The sequence below is a fragment of the Salvelinus sp. IW2-2015 genome, linkage group LG1 (assembly GCF_002910315.2).
Source record: "Salvelinus sp. IW2-2015 linkage group LG1, ASM291031v2, whole genome shotgun sequence".
Lineage (NCBI taxonomy): Eukaryota > Metazoa > Chordata > Actinopteri > Salmoniformes > Salmonidae > Salvelinus > Salvelinus sp. IW2-2015.
In genome coordinates, this window is record NC_036838.1 from 35,340,122 (window position 1) to 35,361,750 (window position 21,629).

Below are 21,629 nucleotides of genomic sequence, written 5' to 3' on the forward strand. Positions count from 1 at the left end.
TGTGAAGAAAGGCAGCGACAAGCGCCTCTTCAACCTCAGGAGGCTGAAGAAATTCGGCTTGTCACCAAAAGCACTCACAAACTTCACTACAGATGCACACATCGAGAGCATCCTGTCGGGCTGTATCACCGCCTGGTAAGGCAACTGCTCCGCCCTCAAACCGCAAGGCTTCCAGAGGTAGTCGAGGTCTGCAAAAACAATCACTGGGGGCGTAGGGTGGAGGTGATATGGTCCTTGACTAGTCTCTCAAAGCACTTCATGATGACGGAAGCGAGTGCTACGGGGCAGTAGTCGTTTAGCTCAGTTACCTTAGCTTTCTTGGGAACAGGAACAATGGTGGCCCTCTTGAAGCATGTGGGAACAGCAGACTGGGATAAGGATTGATTGAATATGTCCGTAAACACACCAGCCAGCTGGTCTGCGCATGCTCTGAGGACGCGGCTGGGRATGCCGTCTGGGCCTGCAGCCTTGCGAGGGTTAACACGTTTAAATGTTTTACTCACGTCGGCTGCAGTGAAGGAGAGTCTGCAGGTTTTGGTAGCGGGCCGTGTCAGTGGCACTGTATTGTCCTCAAAGCGAGCAAAGAAGTTATTTAGTCTGTCTGGGAGCAAGACATCCTGGTCCGCGACGGGTCTGGACAAAAATATCATGGTATGTGATACTCTTTTTGGCCAGACAGCATCAGATACATGGGCTATACATAGTAAGACAGAGGAGCGGTGTTTCGCTCGCCTGGATGCTTTCGCCAGTGGGTTTCAGCCACTTGCGAATTGAAGCAAATTTGACGGGTGCACAGTGCGCTGTTCGGATGCTGGAATTATTTTGGATGAACGTGCAAATGTAACCTACTTTTTTTATTGATTTGTTTGACAATCAAATGAAAACATCATGACTGTTTGTTATTAGGTGTGTTGCTTTGACTTTATTACCGCCACACCTGTGGTCACGAGTCATGAATGAAGTAAAAATCCACATGACCGTTTAGTCATGGTAACCATCGCCTCTCCCGAGTCCATATGGGAGTTGCAGCAATGGGACAAGACTTTAACTTTGATTTTTTTTTTTAAATAAATAAAAACAAATAAACACTTCAAGAGAGCCCAGAGCTCATGTTGCTCAACCTTTCTATAGGCTATGCAATTGTGCAAGAAAACAGAGTGATGGTCTCTGTTAAAAAGAGGAGCATCCAGTCAGCTTTCTATAGGCTAGGCATGCTATATTTATCTCTCAACTAATATTAAGCACATTGCTTATCTTCACAAGAGAAGTATAGCCTACTGGGCTGGCATGAAAATGAAGCACAGGAAATGTGTCCTCCATTCGCTATTTAATTGCATACTGTAGATGACATATTTCCTTCAAGACAGGTGAAAAGTTTTAGAACACCTACTCATTCAAGGGTTTTTCTTTATTTGTACTATTTTCTACATTGTAGAATAATAGTGAAGATATCAAAACCCCAAAATTGTTTAACAAATCAAAATTCTTCAAATAGCCACCCTTTGCCTTGATGACAGCTTTGGAATCTCTTGGCATTGTGTGGAAACCAGGAGATGCTAAATGTGTTTATGTTAATTCACGGTCAATTACCATGAGACCTACAGTTATTTGCTTGACAATTTGCTTGACAATTTTATTTGGCTGACGAAATATTATGACCGCCACAGCCCTAGTTGTGTTCATGGCAAATTAAAGGTAATACATTTTTACAGTTAAATTATACTTAACAAAAATATAAACACATTACATTTACATTACATTTAAGTCATTTAGCAGACGCTCTTATCCAGAGCGACTTACAAATTGGTGCATTCACCTTATGATATCCAGTGGAACAACCACTTTACAATAGTGCATCTAACTCTTTTAAGGGGGGAGGGTTAGAAGGATTACTTTATCCTATCCTAGGTATTCCTTAAAGAGGTGGGGTTTCAGGTGTCTCCGGAAGGTGGTGATTGACTCCGCTGACCTGGCGTCAACATGTAAACACAACATGTAAAGTGCTGGTCCCATGTTTAATGAGCTGAAATAAAAGATCCCAGAAATGTTCCATATGCACAAATAGCTTATTTCTCTAAAATGTTGTGCACAAATTTGTTCACATCACTGTTAGTGAGCATTTCTCCTTTACCAAGATAATCCATACACCTGACCGGTGTGGTATATCAATAAGATGAATTAAACAGCATGATCATTACACACGTGCACCTTGTGCTGGGGACAATAAAAGGCCACTCTAAAATAGCGTGCATTTGGCATGCTGACTGCAGGAATGTCCACCAAAGCTGTTGCCAGAGAGCTGAATGTTCATTTCTCTACCATAAGACGCCTCCAAAGTTGTTTTAGACAATTTGGCAGTACGTACAACCGGCCTCACAACCTCAGAACACGTGTATGGCGTCGTGTGGGCGAGCGGTTTGCTGATGTCAACATTGTGAACAGAGTGCCCCATGGTGGCAGTGGGGTTATGGTATGGGCAGGCATAAGCTACAGACAACGAACACAATTGTATTTTTATTGATGGCAATTTGAATGCACAGAGATACCGTGATGAGATCCTGAGGCCCATTGACGTGCCATTCATCCACCACCATCACCTCATGTTTCAGCATGATAACGCACGGCCCCATGTTGCAAGGATCTGTTCTCGCTAATATCCAGCAACTTCGCACAGCCATTGATGAGGAGTGGGACAACATTCACAATCAACAGCCTAATCAACTAAATGCGAAGGAGATGTGTCGCACTGCATGTGGCAAATGGTGTTCACACCCGATACTGACTGGTTTTCTGATCCACGCCCCTACCTTTTTTTTAAGGTATCTGTGACCAACAGATGCATATCTGTATTCCCAGTCATGTGACATCCATAGATTATGGCCTAGTCAATTTATTTCATGAATTCTAACTCAGTAAAATCTTTGAAATTGTTGCATGTTGCGTTTATATTTTTGTTCAGTATACAGGTACGTCTTACCTATAAATCCCATAAAATTGTTTTAGGATACGCAGGTAGGATGGGCTCAAACTGGCCTCTGCCTGGGACCTTGAAATCACTGTGTGCATGCATTTGTGCGTGCATACGTGTGTGTACTTGCCTGCATGTGTGTAAGTATGTGGCTCTTCTCCTATCAGATGTTGTTACATCATCCATCTCTAAATGGCGCCCTGTCGGATTAATTACTGAGTCTCAGCGCTGCGTCTGGAGAATGTGCTAAACATTCCTCTTTAAATAACAGGAGGATTCTGGCATGCGCAGCAGGAACTAAAAAGTGCACCCTCTCTCGCAAAGAGCATGGCAAGAAGTGCCTTTGTTTTTACATTCAGACACTATCTTTCCACGCTGTTAGGAATAATCAATACTTTTTCTAGTCTATACTACTATGTCTGTTTAATAAACCATCATGGAGATTTCCCCACACAGGGGAAATTCTCTGTGAACCTTCTCTCTGTGTGTCTGAGTATTTGAGCTTCTGACATCATCTCAGATCTGTTGCTATGCAGCTGATGCGCCTAGGTGTTTATAGCTTGGTTACCGTTAGGGACGGTTTCATAGCAGTGTCAGTGAGTCACGTTTAACAGGACTGTTGTCGGGGGTAACGCTGCTGTAGACCCTGCGATGCATTAATTAGATGTTCCTCGCTGTAATTGTGGAATATAGTGCATCACTAATCAACACAGCACCCGCATGGCTTATGATGAGAAATAGCGCGAATGCTCCCTTAACTACTCACTGAAATGTCGGTGTCTGTGAAGGCAGCACAGACATGCCTTTGTAGTGCTGAATTATAGGGGACATATTGAAGAGCGCAACATGTGGCTTTATCACTAAGATATGTAGGAATCCTTTCTTTAATGAGATATTATGGTATTTGACGTCCATTTCACACCTGAATAAAGAAGCCACATTTCCTTAACAGGCCAAAGTTCATCCATGAACTTCTGTCAATTATCTCTAATGTCATTCAAATATACATTTAGAAATGTAGTCATGAAGATGTTTGAGAGAATGCCAAGAGTATGCAATATGTCATCAAGGCAAAGGGTGGTTACTTTTAAGAATGTCAAATATAAAATATATTTAGATTTGTTTAACAATTTTTTGGGTTACTACATGATTCCATATGTGTTATTTCATAGTTTTGATGTCTTCTATTATTCTACAATGTAGAAAATAGTACAAATAAAGAAAAACCCTGTAATGAGTAGGTGTCTTTTGACTGGTACAGTATATTATTATATATATACAGTGGCTTTGGAAATAATTATTTTTCCACATTTTGTTAGGTTACAGCTTTATTCTAAAATGTATTAAATCGTTTTTTTCCATCATCTATCTATACAAAATACCCCACAATGATGAAGAAAAAACTGCTTTTCATTTATTTTTGCCAATTTATAAAAAATAAAACTGAAATATCACATTTACATAAGTATTCAGACCCTTTACTCAGTACTTTGTTGAAGCAGCTTTCGCAGCGATTACAGCCTTTAGCCTTCTTGGGTTTGACGCTACAAGCTTGGCACACCTGTATTTGGGGAGTTTTTCCCATTCTTGACTGAAATAGCCAAACTGAAATAGCCAAATCCAGTAATTCGAAGTGGTGTCCGCATACTTTTGTGTATATATAGTGTAATTCTGTGGACCAGACCAAGTTGAATTAATACTACAATTATTTTTTTCCACAGAAAACGAGCCTAGCTGCTTAAAATGAGAGTTAATTTAGTAAAATTCTTAAAAGCTTGTTTTGACTTTTCTGTTGCTTATTCTTTAGATGTTTGGGGCTGCTGGTGAACCATTATGTGCAGGCATAATCAAAGTGTCACTGCACTAGCACACCTGCCAGAGTCTTTATTGTGTCTGTAGCTAGGTTTCCATCCAATTTGGCGACAGATTTTCAGGCGAATATTCTAAAATCTGCATAAAAACAACATGCTAATTTCCCATCAGAGTTGTGTTTCCATCAAATTGACTTGTTCAGGATAAAAGTCTGTGCGTAAATATGTAGTGCACATAAAAATAACTTTTGCGGTTAAACTCCCATGTACCGAATAATAAATACAAGTTAAATGGGTTTTCATCGCATTTTCAACTCTAGGGCTACTGATGGTTTTGTAATAAATGTTCCATAGGTATAGCAAATGTGCCCACTCTGGTATTGGCACGTGCACTTTAGCCAACAGCTCACAGATACAGTGTGGGTATAGCCTACATGATGAGATTATTATGGACAAAAGTGCAAGATGGCAAATCAAATCAAAGTTTATTTGTCACGTGCGCCGAATTTCACCTTAAGGTGAAATGCTTACTTACAGGCTCTAATCAATAGTGTGAAAAAAAAGGTGTGTGTGTGTGTGTGTGTGTGTGTGTGTGTGTGTGTGTGTGTGTGTGTGTGTGTGTGTGTGTGTAAAGAAATAAAACAACAGTAAAAAGAAATGTGAAAATAACAGTAGCAAGGCTATATACAGACACCGGTTATTCAGGCTTATTCACTGAAAGGAGCATCAAGCTCAACACCATGCATTTTCACCACCCTGTGAAGTTCATCATTATTTAATCTATCACCTAATAAACTGCATGCTTTCCCATGATGTTGTGACATTTTTCATCCGACGTACTTTACTCGCATAAAAATATTGGATGGAAATCTAGTTAATGTCAAGCCATTTTGAGGATGCTGAAATTATATTTTGGACAAGCGTATGCATGCCTACAGGACTGGTTGTGTTTATGCCACATATAAAAGGGAATACATTTTAAAAGTTAAATTACAACTATTTAGGCTATATTGAAGCGTTCTAGGTGTGCGAGGAATAGCCGCTCGGGTTGGAGAGGAGGTAGAGCACACGTTATGCTTTTGAGAATAACTGGGCCTGCCAGGAGCTGTGGCCAAATTATTATAGGATGACATGGGCGAATGATGATCCATAACAGACAGCACATCTAAGTAAAATATCGAATAAAAGTACAAATACATCCAGACTGGCCTGCTACTATGTCTTTCTGGACATTATAAACTGTAGAGAGTAGACCCACAAACAACTGATCCAAATGGAATGAAACATCCAAATCACAGGGCTTGTGTGCCATTATTCAAATTAGCATAGAGTAGAATTTTGCAATGATTCATTGCATTGTGGTGTTGTAGGCTAGTCTAAGTAGGATCATTGTATTGTCCCTAAACACTATAAATAGGGGATCTTTTTGAGCTGCATGTCTCATGTCTTCACTGTACGTTCATCTGCAATGATCCACCTGGCCTTTCAGCTTTCTATCAGCTATTCCTATTTGTTCTTGTGGATTAAATTGATGTAGCTTTGAATGCTTTTATGTGTGGTATGATTGCTAGTTAGCCTATTGCAGATCTGGACAAACGATCCACCAACCACTATTGTCAACATAGACAGTTAGACTGGTGGACTGTATTGACCTGTGGCATAGTAACAATTAGTGTGCGGAAAGCGTAGTGCACAAGGGAAGAAGCAAAACACATTGATATAGGGAAGGCGCATGCAAGCAGATGAGGACATTTGAAATTTGATTTGACTGGATAGTGCCAATACAATACTGAAATATTCACGGTAACTTGATGCCTAGAGCAATGAAACACAGTACAATACAATGAGTGACTAATAAACGGTAAGAAAGTTATTTCTACAGTATTTTACTGTAATTACAAGAGATTAAAGTAAGCAGGTTGGCTGTAGTCATTTGCATATTACATCATATTAATGAATACTAGGGTTTTTTTAGTGGCCAAGATAAAGCAAAGCAGTGCGACAACACAGAGTTACACATGGGATAAACAAAAGTACAGCCAATAACACAATAGAAAAATCTATATACAGTGTGTGCAAATGGAGTAAGGAGGTAAGGCAATAAATAGGCCAAAAGCAGCGAAGTAATTACAATTTAGCAAATTAACACTGGAGTGATAGATGTGCAGATGATGATGTGCAAGTAGAAATACTAGTGTGCAAAAGAGCAAAAAAAGTAAATAAAAACAATATGGGGATGAGGTAGGTAGTTGGAGGGGCTATTTACAGATGGGCTGTGTACAGCTGCAGCAATCAGTAAGCTGCTCAGATAGCTGATGTTTAAAGTTAGTGAGGGAGATATAAGTCTCCAACTTCAGCGATTTTTGAAATTTGTTCCAGTCATTGGCATCAGAGAACTGGAAGGAAAGGTGGCCAAATGAGGTGTTGGCTTTGGGGATGACCAGTGAGATATACATGCTGGAGCGCATGCTACGGGTGGGTGTTGTTATGGTGACCAGTGAGCTGAGATAAGGTGGAGCTTTACCTAGCAAAGACTTATAGATGACCTGCAGCCAGTGGGTCTGGCGACGAATATGTAGCGAGGGCCAGCCGACGAGAGCATACAGGCCGCAGTTGTGGGTGGTATATGGGGCTTTGGTGACAAAACAGATGGCACTGTGATAGACTGCATCCAATTGTGTTGGAGGCTATTTTGTAAATGACATCACCGAAGTCGAGGATCGGTAGGATAGTCAGTTTTATGAGGGTATGTTTGGCAGTGTGAGTGAAGGAGGCTTTGTTTGCGAAATAGGAAGCCGATTCTAGATTTAATTTTGGATTGGAGATGCTTAATATGAGTCTGGAAGGAGAGTTTACAGTCTAGCCAGACACCTAGGTATTTGTAGTTGTCCACATATTCTAAGTCAGAACCTCTAGTTTGGCGGGCGGGTGCGGGCAGCGATCGGTTGAAGAGCATGAATTTAGTTTTACTAGCGTTTAAGAGCAGTTGGAGGCCACGGAAGGAGTGTTGTATGGCATTGAAGCTCGTTTGGAGGTTTGTTAACACAGTGTCCAAAGAAGGGCCAGATGTATACAGAATGGTGTCGTCTGCATAGAGTTGGGTCAAGGAATCACCCGCAGCAAGAGCGACATCATTGATATATACAGAGAAAAGAGTCGGTTCGAGAATTGAACCCTGTGGCACCCCCATAGAGACTTCCAGAGGTCTGGACAACAGGCCCTCCAATTTGACACACTGAACTCTATCAGAGAAGTAGTTGGTGAACCAGGTGAGGCAGTCATTTGAGAAACCAAGGCTGTTGAGTCTGCCGATAAGAATACAGTGATTGACAGAGTCAAAAGCCTTGGCCAGGTCGATGAAGACTGCTGAACAGTACTGTCTTTTATCGATGTCGGTTCTGATATCGTTTAGTACCTTGAGCGTGGCTGAGGTGCACCCGTGACCAGCTCGGAAACCGTATTGCACAGCGGAGAAGGTACGGTGGGATTTGAAATGGTCAGTGATCTGTTTGTTAACTTGGCTTTCGAAGACTTTAGAAAGGTAGAGCAGGATGGATATAGGTCTGTAACAGTTTGGGTCTAAAGTGTCACCCCCATTGAAGAGGGGACAACCGCGGCAGCTTTCCAATCTTTAGGAATCTCGGACGATACGAAAGAGAGGTAGAACAGACAAGTAATAGGGGTTGCAACAATAGCGGCGGATAATTTTAGAAAGGGAGGGTCCAGATTGTCTAGCCTAGCTGATTTGTACGGGTCCAGGTTTGGCAGCTCTTTCAGAAATCTGCTATCTGAATTTTGGTGAAGGAGAAACTGGGGAGGCTTGGGCAAGTAGCTGCGGGGGGTGCGGAGCTGTTGGCCGGGGTTGGGGTAGCCAGGAGGAAAGCATGGCCAGCCATAGAGAAATGCTTATTGAAATTCGATTATTGTGGATTTATCGGTGGTGACAGTGTTTCCTAGCCTCAGTGCAGTGGGCAGCAGGGAGGAGGTGCTCTTATTCTCCATGGACTTTACAGTGTCCCAGAACGTTTGGAGTTAGAGGTACAGGATGCAAATTTCTATTTGAAAAAGGTAGCCTTTGCTTTCCTAACTGACTGTGTGTATTGGTTCCTGACTTCCCTGAAAAGTTGCATATCGCGGGGACTATTCGATGCTAGTGCAGTACGCCACATGATGTTTTTGTGCTGGTCGAGCGCAGTCAGGTCTGAAGTGAACCTAGTTCTACATTTTTTGAAAGGGTCATGCTTATTTAAGATGGTGAGGAAATTACTTTTAAAGAACAACCAGGCATCCTCTACTGACGGGATGAGGTCAATATCCTTCCAGGATACCTGGGCCAGTTTGATTAGAAAGGCCAGCGTTTCACAGTGATGAGGGGTAGTCATTTGACCGTGGATGCATAACGGATGCAGGCAATGATCGTTGAGATCCTGATTGAAAACAGCAGAGGTGTATTTGGAGGGCAAGTTGGTCAGGATAATATCTATGAGGGTGCCCATGTTCACGGATTTAGGGTTGTACCTGGTGGGTTCCTTGATACTTTGTGTGAGATTGAGGGCATCTAGCTTAGATTGTAGGACGGCCGGGGTGTTAAGCATATCCCAGTTTAGGTCACCTAACAGAACGAACTCTGAAGATAGATGAGGGGAAATCAATTCGCATATGGTGTCAAGGTGGTGTCAGCTGGGAGCTGAGGGGGGTCTATAACATGCGGCAACAGTGAGAGACTTATTTCTGGAGAGATTCATTTTTCAAATTAGAAGCTCGAACTGTTTGTGCATAGACCTGGAAAGTATGACAGAACTTTGCAGGCTATCTCTGCAGTAGGTTGCAACTCCTCCCCCTTTGGCAGTTCTATCTTGACGGAAAATATTGTAGTTGGGGATGGAAATCTCAGAATTTTTGGTGGCCTTCCTAAGCCAGGATTCAGACTCGGCAAGGACATTAGGGTTGGCGGAGTGTGCTAAAGCTGTGAGTAAAACAAACTTAGGGAGGAGGCTTCTGATGTTTACATGCATGAAACCAAGGCTTTTACGGTTACAGAAGTCAACAAATGAGAGCGCCTGTGTTATATCACTTGCACATCTAGAGGAGTAAACAAAGGCTTCCAAACTGGTCTTATTACAGTGCAAAATAGATCTGTAGAATCGTGGAGGCTTGATGTGCATTCCCGGTAATACACGTTGTGCAACCACAGTAAAATGAGTCCTATATCATCATGACCTGAAAGACCGCTCAGCAGGGAAGAAGCCACTGCTCCAAAACCGCCACATGGGGACTGCACATGGGTACATAGATCGTACTTTTTGGAGAAATGTCCTCTGGTCTGATGAAACAAAAATATAACTGTTTGGCCATAACGACCATCGTTATGTTTGGAGGAAAAAGGGGGACGCTTGCAAGCCGAAGAACACCATCCCAACAGTGAAGGACAGGGGTGGCAGCATCATGTTGTGGGGGTGCTTTGCTGCAGGAGGGTCTGGTACACTTCACAAAAGGAAGGAAAATTATGAAGGGAAATGATGTGGATATATTGAAGCAACATCTAAAGACATCAGTCAGGAAGTTAAAGCTTGGTCGCAAATGGGTCTTCCAAATGGACAATGACCCCAAGCATACTTCCAAAGTTGTGGCGAAATGTCTTAAGGACAACAAAGTCAAGGTATTGAAGTGGCCATCACAAAGCCCTGACCTCAATCCTATAGAACATTTGTGGGGAGATCTGAAAAAGCGTGTGCGAGCAAGGAGGCCTACAAACCTGACTCAGTTACACCAGCTCTGTCATGAGGAATGGGTCAAAATTCACAAAACTTATTGTGGGAAGCTTGTGGAAGGCTACCCGAAACGTTTGACCCAATTCTGACCCACTGGGAATGTGATGAAAGAAATAAAAACTGAAATAAATCATTCTCTCTGCTATTATTCTGACATTTTACATTCTTAAAATAAAGTGGTGACTGACCTAAAACAGGGAATTTTTACTGGGATTAAATGTCAGGAATTGTGAAAAATTTAGTTTCAATGTATTTGGCTAAGGTGTATGCAAACTTCCGACTTCAACTGTACTTTTGTTTCAAAGTAGATTTGTTTAAGACTACCAAGAAACACTGACCCTGATTTAAGCCCACTGCAGTAAAAAGTTAAAATGTGTAAATGAGCAAGTGATTCTTTCTCCTTCCACAATATTTCTCCACAATGCACCATCATTTACATTATGCTGCAGTAAATATATAGCAACATAGCAGTACTTTATTGTTGAATTGTATTGAAAATTAAATCAGCAATTACTAACAGTGAATATTCAGGGTCCCAGCCCTGAATGCTGATTGGCTGATAGCCGTGGTATATCAGACTGTATGCCACGTGTATGACAAAACATTTCTTTTTACTGCTCTAATTCCGTTGGTAACCAGTTTATAATAGCAATAAGGCACCTTGTGTCGTGCCTAAGAACAGCCCTTAGCCGTGATATATTGGCCATATACCACACCCCCTCGTGCCTTATTGCTTAAATATATCACAGCATACAAACTGATAATTAGTGTTTTATATGGCTTGCACTTTAGGCCTTAACAAAGGCCTCTAAACGGACAGTGACTACAAGGCAGACAGATCAAAAGGACATGGCTAGCCACTCAACCATTAAAGGTTTGAGACTTTCTGCTACTCTGATCTGTCCCCTATATATATTTCCTTGTTAGGGAACCACTACCACATATCACTTAAATTGGTACAGCACTCTCACTAACGGGTGCAACAATATAGCCACCTATAAGACATGCCTTAGAAAATTCTATTGCGTGAGAAACAATAATACCATGCATTAGTGCTGAGCGATTAGTGCTTTTATGAGGTCGGTTCGATTTCAGATCGATTATTAAAAAATGATCACCGTTTGCTTTCAATTTTTTTTTAACATAAATTGAATGCTGTAACACCACAGAATAGAACAATTAATAAAAGTCCCATGAGCGTAGTGACTGCCCATTACCTCATCACTTATTAACCATAATTTATTCACATTACCTTACTTTAATAAAATATTTCAGTTGTTGTGTATATTACATTTGTTTTATTTGATTACTTTATTGTTTCATTCCAAGTCATCATCTCATCTCTATAGAGCTGCTGCCTATGCTGTCTGACAAAATCACTATTTTGGTAGTTCTTCAACGTAAATAGGGCATTTATGACTGCTGAATACCAACTATCAATCAGGTAAAGGTACCTCACGAAGCAACTGCTCTCTATCCCTCTCGATCGCACATTCTTCATTTCTTTTTTACATAGCAGTGGTAAAAGAAACACAGATCAGACAATTAGGCACACAATGGATTTTGGTCATTGTAGTTAATTACCAGGTTTTCTGCACTAAATTGTGTAGAATATTGGCCTGTTGGAAACTCACTACTACATCGCACAGTATGGGCTTGATCTGATTTATCTGTAGAGAAAACAGTGTAATGTGTGCATTGAGCTCACAGAAAATTCAAATAATTGAACCGACGTTGGTCAATTAGTTAATTTCAGTTAATCGCTCAGCACTACCATGCACCCACTAGTGTTCCAAAAGAATTTGGTGTTCCAAAAATGCAGTATGGTACTGTATTCTGAATGACTATAATGATGTGCGCTGAGAGTCAGGAAGCAAGTTCAGGGAGTGAGTGTTTTAATAAATAAAAACAAAATTATACAAAAAAAAGAAACACGAATAACACACAGACATGACACAGGAACAGCAACAATAACGCCTGGGGAAGGAACCAAAGGGAGTGACATTTATAGGGAAGGTAATCAGGGAAGTGATGGAGTCCAGGTGAGTCTGATGACGCGCAGATGCGCGTAACGATGGTGACGGGTGTGCGCCATAACGCGCAACCTGGTGATCAAGAGGCCGGAGAAGGAGCACACGTAACAGTACCCCCTCCCTGACGCGCGGCTCCAGCTGCAGGACGCCGACCAAAATGACCATCCCGGGGATCAGGAGCGGACCGGTCACCTCTGCTAAGGCGCGGGGAACCTCTCAGTCCAGCTGAGACACGAGAGCATGGCGACTTAAGAGTGCCGGAGAGAGAGCATACGTGATGGTACCCCCTCCCCGGCGCATTTTGTCTCCAGCCGTAGGACGCCAACCAAAGGGAAGATCCCGGGGATCAGGAGTGGACCGGTCAACCCCGCTGATGTGCAACCTGTTGCCGGCTGGAGTGCGGGAACCTGACAGACCGGCTGAGGCAGGGGAGCCTGGCGATCTGTCTGAGGCATGAGAGGCTGTAGCTGCTCCCGGACCCGACGTCATCGGGTTGTGCAAGTTGTGCAAGTTCTCCCACTTAAAAAGATGAGAGAGGCCTGTAATTTTCATCATAGGTACACTTCAACTATGACAGACAAAATGAGAGAAAAAATTCCAGAAAATCACATTGTAGGACTTTTAATGAATTTATTTGCAAATTATGGTGGAAAATAAGTATTTGTCACCTACAAACAAGCAAGATTTCTGGCTCTTCACAGACCTGTAACTTCTTATTTAGAGGCTCCTCTGTCCTTCACTCGTTACCTGTATTAATGGCACCTGTTTGAACTTGTTATCAGTAATAAAGACACCTGTCCACAACCTCAAACAGTCAACTCCAAACTCCACTATGCCAGACCAAAGAGCTGTCAAAGGACACCAGAAACAAAATTGTAGACCTGCACAGGCTGGGAAGACTGAATCTGCAATAGGTAAGCAGCTTGGTTTGAAGACATCAACTGTGGGAGCAATTATTAGGAAATGGAAGACATACAAGACCACTGATAATCTCCCTCGATCTGGGGCTCCACGCACGATCTCACCCCGTGGGGTCAAAATGATCACAGAACGGTGAGCAAAAATCCCAGAACCACACGGGGGGACCTAGTGAATGACCTGCAGAGAGCTGGGACCAAAGTAACAAAGCCTACACCAGTAACACACTACGCCGCCGGGACTCAAATCCTGCAGTGCCAGACGTGTCCCCCTGCTTAAGCCAGTACATGTCCAGGCCCGTCTGAAGTTTGCTAGAGAGCATTTGGATGATCCAGAAGCAGATTGGGAGAATGTCTATGGTCAGATGAAACCAAAATATAACTTTTTGGTAAAAACTCAACTCGTCGTGTTTGGAGGACAAAGAATGCTGAGTTGCATCCAAAGAACACCATACCTACTGTGAAGCATGGGGGTGGAAACATCATGCTTGGGGATGTTTTTCTGCAAAGGGACCAGGACGACTGATCCGTGTAAAGGAAAGAATGAATGGGGCCATGTATCGTGAGATTTTGAGTGAAAACCTCCTCCCATCAGCAAGGGCATTGAAGATGAACGTGGCTGGGTCTTTCAGCATGACAATGATCCCAAACACACCGCCCGGGCAACGAAGGAGTGGCTTCGTAAGAAGCATTTCAAGGTCCTGGAGTGGCTTAGCCAGTCTCCAGATCTAACCCCATAGAAAATTCTTTGGAGGAGTTGAAAGTCCGTGTTGCCCAGCAACAGCCCCAAAACATCACTGCTCTAGAGGAGTCTGCATGGAGGAATGGGCCAAAATACCAGCAACAGTGTGTGAAACCTTGTGAAGACTTACAGAAAACGTTTGACCTCTGTCATTGCCAACAAAGGGTATATACAAAGTATTGAGAAACTGTTGTTATTGACCAAATACTTATTTTCCACCCTAATTTGCAAATAAATTCATTAAAAATCCTACAATGTGATTTTCTGGATTTTTTTCTCCACTTTTTGTCTGTCATAGTTGAAGTGTACCTATGATGAAAATTACAGGCCTCTCTCATCTTTTTAAGTGGGAGAACTTGCACAATTGGTGGCTGACTAAATACTTTTTTGCCCCACTGTATAGGGAAGGTAATCAGGGAAGCGATGGAGTCCAGGTGAGTCTGATGACGCGCAGGTGCGCGTAACGATGGTGACAGGTGTGCGCCATAACGAGCAGCCTGGTGACCTAGAGGCCGGAGAGGGAGCACACATGACAATCACAGTAATTTCCTGGCAGCAATTTGCCAGTAAGTTCCTGTAAAGTTTCAGGACAAGGTTTGTAGAATTCCTATAATACAATATATTCACGTATTCTGTGCGGTACAGCATTCTCACTCAAGGGTGCAACAAATAAAGTCTCTTACAAAGCATGCCTTAAATATGTTAATGACACAGACTCTCTTTCCCCGCTCACAACATTTTCCCACAATGCACCATTTCCAGTATTTTACTGTGCATTCTACAGTGTTTCAGTGTTTTAATTATAGAAAGGTCATACAGTGTGCTGTAAAACAAATGGGTGGTATTTTACTGTGCATTATACGGTAATCTACTGTATTCAGTTATATAATATCATACTATTGATTAATACAGTAAGTTGATAAAAACTGATAAAATTACAAAAACAGCTAACAGTGTGGGTAAGCCTGTGTGGAGCCTTCAATGGCGTCACAGGCCCTCGCCTCCACACTACCTCCCAATCTGTGTCTGTGGAACACCATGACACCCACTGGCAAGTCCCTGGGCCAGATCCACCCACAGATCACATCGGATTCTGGGACACAACAACACCACCATGCATCCGGCAGGCTGCAGCAGCACCAACATTCTCATTGTAACCAGTCCAGTTCAGACTCCCAGACCCAAACTCCCCAGTCCCATACCTCCAGTGGGGTGGAGGCAGCCATGTTCCGGTGCATCTCCATGGTAATGGGGACCTTTAGCAGGGGATTGTGAGGTGTCCTGTGGCCTGCCCATCTCCCTGGAGACTTCACACACATCAGACGTGAACACCTGGGGGTTCACACGGGGAGGTCAGATACAGTGACCTTTCACACGGCCTGGACGGCCCAGACATGGACTCTAGTCTGACTCATCAGGATTATACAGGGAGTGCAGGACAGACAGACATGAGAGGAGAGGGCTGAGGAGCCAAAGGCTGCAGAGTAGTAGAACATGCAGCTCGTGTGAACGATGCCCACACACACACTCAATACTCACTTTACCTGCATATCTCTGAATAACATAATTTCAACCAATGACTGGCTGCTACATTTCATCCATCACCATTGTCTGTCTGGCTCAATTTGACAGCCTATTAGGAGCACAGGAAATCATTGTTTATGTGGCCATCAATCAGTGTTTATGAATTAGACACCGCAGTCCGCACCACAATGTGAGCCTTTGCAGGAATTACAGTAGCGGTAATTGTGGTGACAGTACAGTGTGTTTGCGAAGCGCCGTTCCACAAACCCAAAGTGCTTAAAAATACATGAATGATAAAGGAAGTGCAATACAAGGGAAGATTAGTCTTAATAATGTAGGGCTAATTTGCTCAGCACACAAAAAGGAAGGCTGAACAAAACACTCAATAAAGCACAGACAGTAGTGTCAGAGTGAAGGTAATGACAGATTCACACTCCCTGGGACCCTATGTAGAGCGGTCCAAGCCAAGTTCAATCAGTCCTAATAGACTGGGCCTTGTTCATCAGACAGACACCCACAGGCCCACCGGCTCAGCACTACAACACAGAAAGTGAGAAAGTGCACCTTCAGGAGCACAAACAGATCAGTTACCAGGCTATCCCTTTCTCCCTCTGAGACTGTGTGTAGTCTAAGTACAGGGTAGAGGTCATGTGGTTAAAAAAGTGTTATCCAAAGGCAAGGAGCACCGTCAGGCAGGCCGGTGGGTCTATTCAACCCACTGATAGATTCCGTGGAGCCACTGTGGGAGAAGCTGGGGCAACCATGAGAACAGAAACGGGTAATAGGAGCTCTATAAATTACCACAGGACAAGGGCATGCTCCCTGAAAGGAGACAGAAGCCCCAGATAGTCTTTACCAAAATTATACCTCGTTCATCAAGCCTACGTATGTTTGCATGTCCTTTTAATCCCAAACCTCCTCACAGGCCCTATGAGGTATTTATGTTTGTTTTGGAGGAATACACAGAACAATAGATTGGAGTTAGCACATTGCTGTATTCAGTCTATTTTCTAAATTAATTACTTGTAGTGGAGTCTCCAATTCTGCTCTGGTGTTTAGATAATGGCTGATCAGTGCATGAACACCGCAGTCCCTGGATCCCCTCTCTCAGCACGAAACTCATCATTAAGGAATAGTTCAAATATTGCTCAAATCATGAGCACCTTTTCAACTATGGGGATTCCCGGCAATGTCATCAGTATCTACAATTAAACACTGTGACGCACTCACTAAGGCACCCCAGAGAGTGAGCCTTCCCAAGCTTTTTTACATACCTTCATGGCATACTTTTATCCTGACATATGGGCATATCTCACGCAGAGAGCAAACCCTCCCCCTCTGGGTAGAATGGTCCAATTTATTATTCATCCAGCCCTCCCTGTCTCCCAAGTAGCATAGGATGCAGTCATTCTGCCTATGAAGCAGAGGAGAGGGAAGGAAGGAAGCCACCACAGTAACTGGCTGGGCCCCAGCATACTGAAGTACAACCACTGGAGGAAATATCCATGCAGGCTGCAGTGATTAAATCTGCTATTTTAATAATGCCTTGGACCCTAATTGAAACCCATTGGTGGTCTGTGGATGCCCAGAAGGTATAATGGCATGTGTGATGATAAGCCTGTTATACTACTGTGGGCTAGCCAGAAGGTAACTACAGTATAATCATTGAGTATGGGGAGGTATCACCTTAGGCTGGAGAAGTTCCTCTGACAGAGCTGGGAGTTGGCTAATGTGTGTATGTGAGCATGTAAATACGGGTGATTGTGTGTAGAGTGTGCAAGTGAATGTCCACAATTATCTATGACATGCACGCACGCACACACTCTCTCTCTCTCTCTCCCAGTCTGGGTGTACGGAGCGTCTCCTCTCACAAGGCAGTGGCTTTATTAAGTCCCAATAAACGTGGGCCCAATTAGTCAGGCAGGTCACTCAAGATTGACTTTGAAATTGGACGTCCATCCATGTCCCCAGGAAGTCGGGAGATGCCTTCAAACCCGCCACTAGGAGCAACGTTGAGCGCTATTAACATCAAATAAGCTTGGGTTTTGCTAGGGCAAATTGGTCAAACCGTGAGATCTTGTTGCAATTAGTAGGCCTTTCATCACGTCAGTGTGAGGAGCTCGCCTTGCTTCACCTCACCAGTCAGCCGTTACTGATACTATTGTTACTACTACTGAGAGTAATCATGATGTCACTAGTCATCCTGTCAGCCCGTCCTCCTCAACCCAACATCTGCAGCGTGTTTGCATCTGACAGGCCCACTGCTGGAGTTTGAATTGCCAGGGAAGAGAGGAGCTCCTCCAAATGAGATCAGCCAAGCATACGGGCAAACAGGTAAACAGATCTGGCATGCGGAACCCATACTCATTAAAGCTACTGTGTTAACATCTCACTAAACATGGAGCACCGTAATTGCATGCCAGTACTTTAAATAAGAGAGAAAGTTATATGATCATCAATCATTGTGTACCTTCTCTATTCTATGGAGTGAAACGACGGCTATCTGGACTGTAACATAGATTTATAGAACAGTCAGTGCATCAGTATTTACCAAGCATGGGTTGGGATTGCTCAAAACCAGAGACTGGGAGTTACTAAATAAACTAGGAGCAATTCAGAGTTTAAAAAAACGTATCTGCTTTAGAAAGTATCTTTAGCAAGAATCAAGAAAACTCTCAGTACTCATATCAGCAACCATAGTTAAGATCCAAGTTCGAACCTATAGAATAGAGCAACATAAACAAATATCTTTAGAGTGTAGAGTCAGTGCTGTACCTGTATGGAGACATCACTGTAGGAGCCTCCTATCACCCCAGAGATGGCCAGAGGGACGTCGTCATGGATGGCGTAGGAGCCGTCAGGGCAGGTGTACTCGCTATCATCCACCTTGGTGAGGGAGGCACGGACAAACTCCAGGGACTGCTCCAGGGCGTAGGTATCCTTAGAGCAGGTGTCCAGGATGTGGGCTCCCAGCCGTATCCCCGGCAATAGGCGCTCGTCCTTGTTGATCTCGTCCAGGGCTAACAACATGGCCTCCAATCTCTGGATCCCTCTCTGAGCGTTGATCTTCCCACAGTCCTCGGCACCCTCGCCCTTCTGGTGCACAGGGAACAGCCCTCCTATGATCAGGTCCCCGTCCACTGTGATCTCCCTCTTGGTGTCCGTATTGAAGCCTGACATGGGGAGACCCAGTGGGGCTTGGGCCAGGAGGGACAAACATACAAACAACAGGCAGAGGTGGGAGAGGTGGAGGTGGAGGTGGAGGTGGAGGTGTCGAGGCAGGGTGTACAGCCCCAACCCAGGAGACCTCCCTGGTGACATGGCCCTGGGCCCTGGGTGAGTCTGATCACTGCTGTCGGGTGTTTCTCTTCCTCTGGTTCTCTCTGTTCTCTCTGGAGCTGGGGAGGGTACAGTAGGCTAGCAAGGAACAGAGCAGCGTGGCACGGCGGCACCAGATCTCAGAGCGCCAGTGTTTTTGTTCTGGCTGAGGCCATCTCCTGCATCAGGTTATGGAGAGTACAGCCTGTGGATCAAACAGAGGGGGAGTCAGTCAATGCTACAATACAACGAGACCTTTGTTTCACACACATACAGTCCAAGAAAATCAAGGTGCCTGGGACACATTCTCATTTCCATATACATCATATTTACGAGACAGTCAAATGTGTGTTGTATGATTCCAATTCCAGTAAAATTAGTGTTGTATGATTCCAGTAAAATTTGTGTTGTATGATTCCAGTAAAATATGTGTTGTATGATTCCAGTAAAATTAGTGTTGTATGATTCCAGTAAAATGAGTGTTGTATGATTCCAGTGAAATTAGTGTTGTATGATTCCAGTGAAATTTGTGTTGTATGATTCCAGTGAAATTGGTGTTGTATGATTCCAGTGAAATTTGTGTTGTATGATTCCAGTGAAATTAGTGTGTATGATTCCAGTGAAATGTGTGCCATGTGATTCCAGTGAAATTAGTGTTGTAAGATTCCAGTAAAATTAGTGGTGTATGATTCCAGTGAAATTTGTGTTGTATGATTCCAGTGAAATTTGTGTTGTATGATTCCAGTAAAATGTGTGTTGTATGATTCCAGTGAAAATTAGTGTTGTAAGATTCCAATAAAATTAGTGTTGTATGATTCCAGTGAAATATGTTGTTGTATGATTCCAGTGAAATTAGTGTTGTATGATTCCAGTGAAATTTAGTGTTGTATGATTTCCAGGTGAAATTTGTGTTGTATGATTCCAGTGAAATTAGTGTTGTATGATTCCAGTGAAATTTGTGTTGTATGATTCCAGTGAAATTAGTGTTGTATGATTCCATTGAAATGTGTGTCATATGATTCCAGTGAAATTAGTGTCTTATGATTCCAGTGAAATTTGTGTTGATAATAACTGCTGTAGGATGCAGGGATAGTCACTGGATAATGACACATTGACATAAAAGTGATAATAGAACATTTCTAATAGTTACACATGTACAATACTACATAGGCTAATGTATATTAACTTACTACTTCCATTCTCTTGTGACATGCAACTATATTCATGATGCAGCATGCTGGCCCTTTTCCCATTCTAAATATGTAATATTCAACAACATATCTTTTTTTAAATGACTAGGGGTCTGTCAAGTCATATAGCAGGATAATGTGACATAATCATCGGTTTCAAAGCCAGAAGGCGACTACACAAATAGGAAATACCACTAAACATGCTGATGTAGGACGCCACAGAAGTCCCTGGTTTTATATATAGTAACCTATATTAGGGAGAAATGTCGCTCTAGCTTCTTTGCACAGGTGTATAACATGCATATATAGGGTGTGTGATGTGAGAACAGTGTGTACGGAGGRCGCTGGCTGGATTCTCCAGAGTGTTTTCTCATGTCTGAGTTCTTAAGCAGCTCGCTAGCGACCGACCGCATCACTTCCCCCATGGTGAATGGCTTCCTCTGGAATAGAATGTGTTTGTCTTCAACTGTGCCTGAGGGGCCATGTGACTGTTCTGGTGCGAAACTCTCTCCATCTCTCCATTTCTAATCTTCCTCGCTTTCTCTCTCTCTTTCCCTCTCTCCATCTAGTTTCCTGTTTGACCGCATGCCTCTCATTGCAGGGAAACGAGTCCACAGCTGTTTGTTGCACACGCAGGCAGGCGCACCACACACACACAAATTGTAAAAAAAGGTATCCCTTGGGGAACACTGTCAAAGCAAATGATGCAAATGAGACAGATTTAGCAAACACAAACACATACATTGTCATACACACACTCACAAAGAGCTGTTGAAATGTCCCTGCAGCAGTAGCTGAAGACTTATTTTCCCCTGATGGATTGAATCTAAACACTGTTTTACTGCATAAGATTATTCCTACTTCCTGCAGACAATTTTGCATAAATATCATGATATTTACATTGAGAAAGTACTGTAGTGGCGGATTTATAACAACCACAATGACATTGTGATTACTCATTCACAGCTTTGTTTCAGTTCTTTCTATTTTTGTCCAACTGAAACCAATGAAAACCAAGATTGCATACAAATAAATGTAACCAATAGTTGCACAGAGAGGCTGGACTGAGGGCTTGTAGGCCTGTTGTAAGGCAGGTCCTCACCAGACATCACCTGCAAAAACGTTGCCTATGGGCACAAACTCACCATCGCTGGACCAGACAAGACTGGCAAAAAGTGCTCTTCACTGACGAGTCGTGGTTTTGTCTCACTAGGCGTGATGGTCGGATTGGCGTTTATCGTCGGAGGAATGAGCGTTACACCGAGGCCTGTACTCTGGAGCGGGATCGGTTTGGAGGTGGAGGGTCTGTCATGGTCTGGGGCGGTGTATCACAGCATCATCGGACTGAGCTTGTT

At 43.2% G+C, this 21,629-nt stretch overlaps 1 protein-coding gene across 2 annotated transcripts in view; it reads right to left on the reverse strand.

Annotated features, from left to right (window-relative positions):
* Positions 1 to 21,629, reverse strand: part of LOC111966423 (metabotropic glutamate receptor 2) — a 67,917-nt gene that overhangs the window by 38,445 nt on the left and 7,843 nt on the right. For both annotated transcript variants that reach the window (XM_023991051.2, XM_023991042.2), the window contains exon 2: positions 18,542 to 19,289. In XM_023991051.2, coding sequence (XP_023846819.1) covers positions 18,542 to 19,087 — 546 coding nt within the window. In that variant the 5' untranslated portion in view covers positions 19,088 to 19,289. The remainder of the gene's footprint in view (positions 1 to 18,541; positions 19,290 to 21,629) is intronic.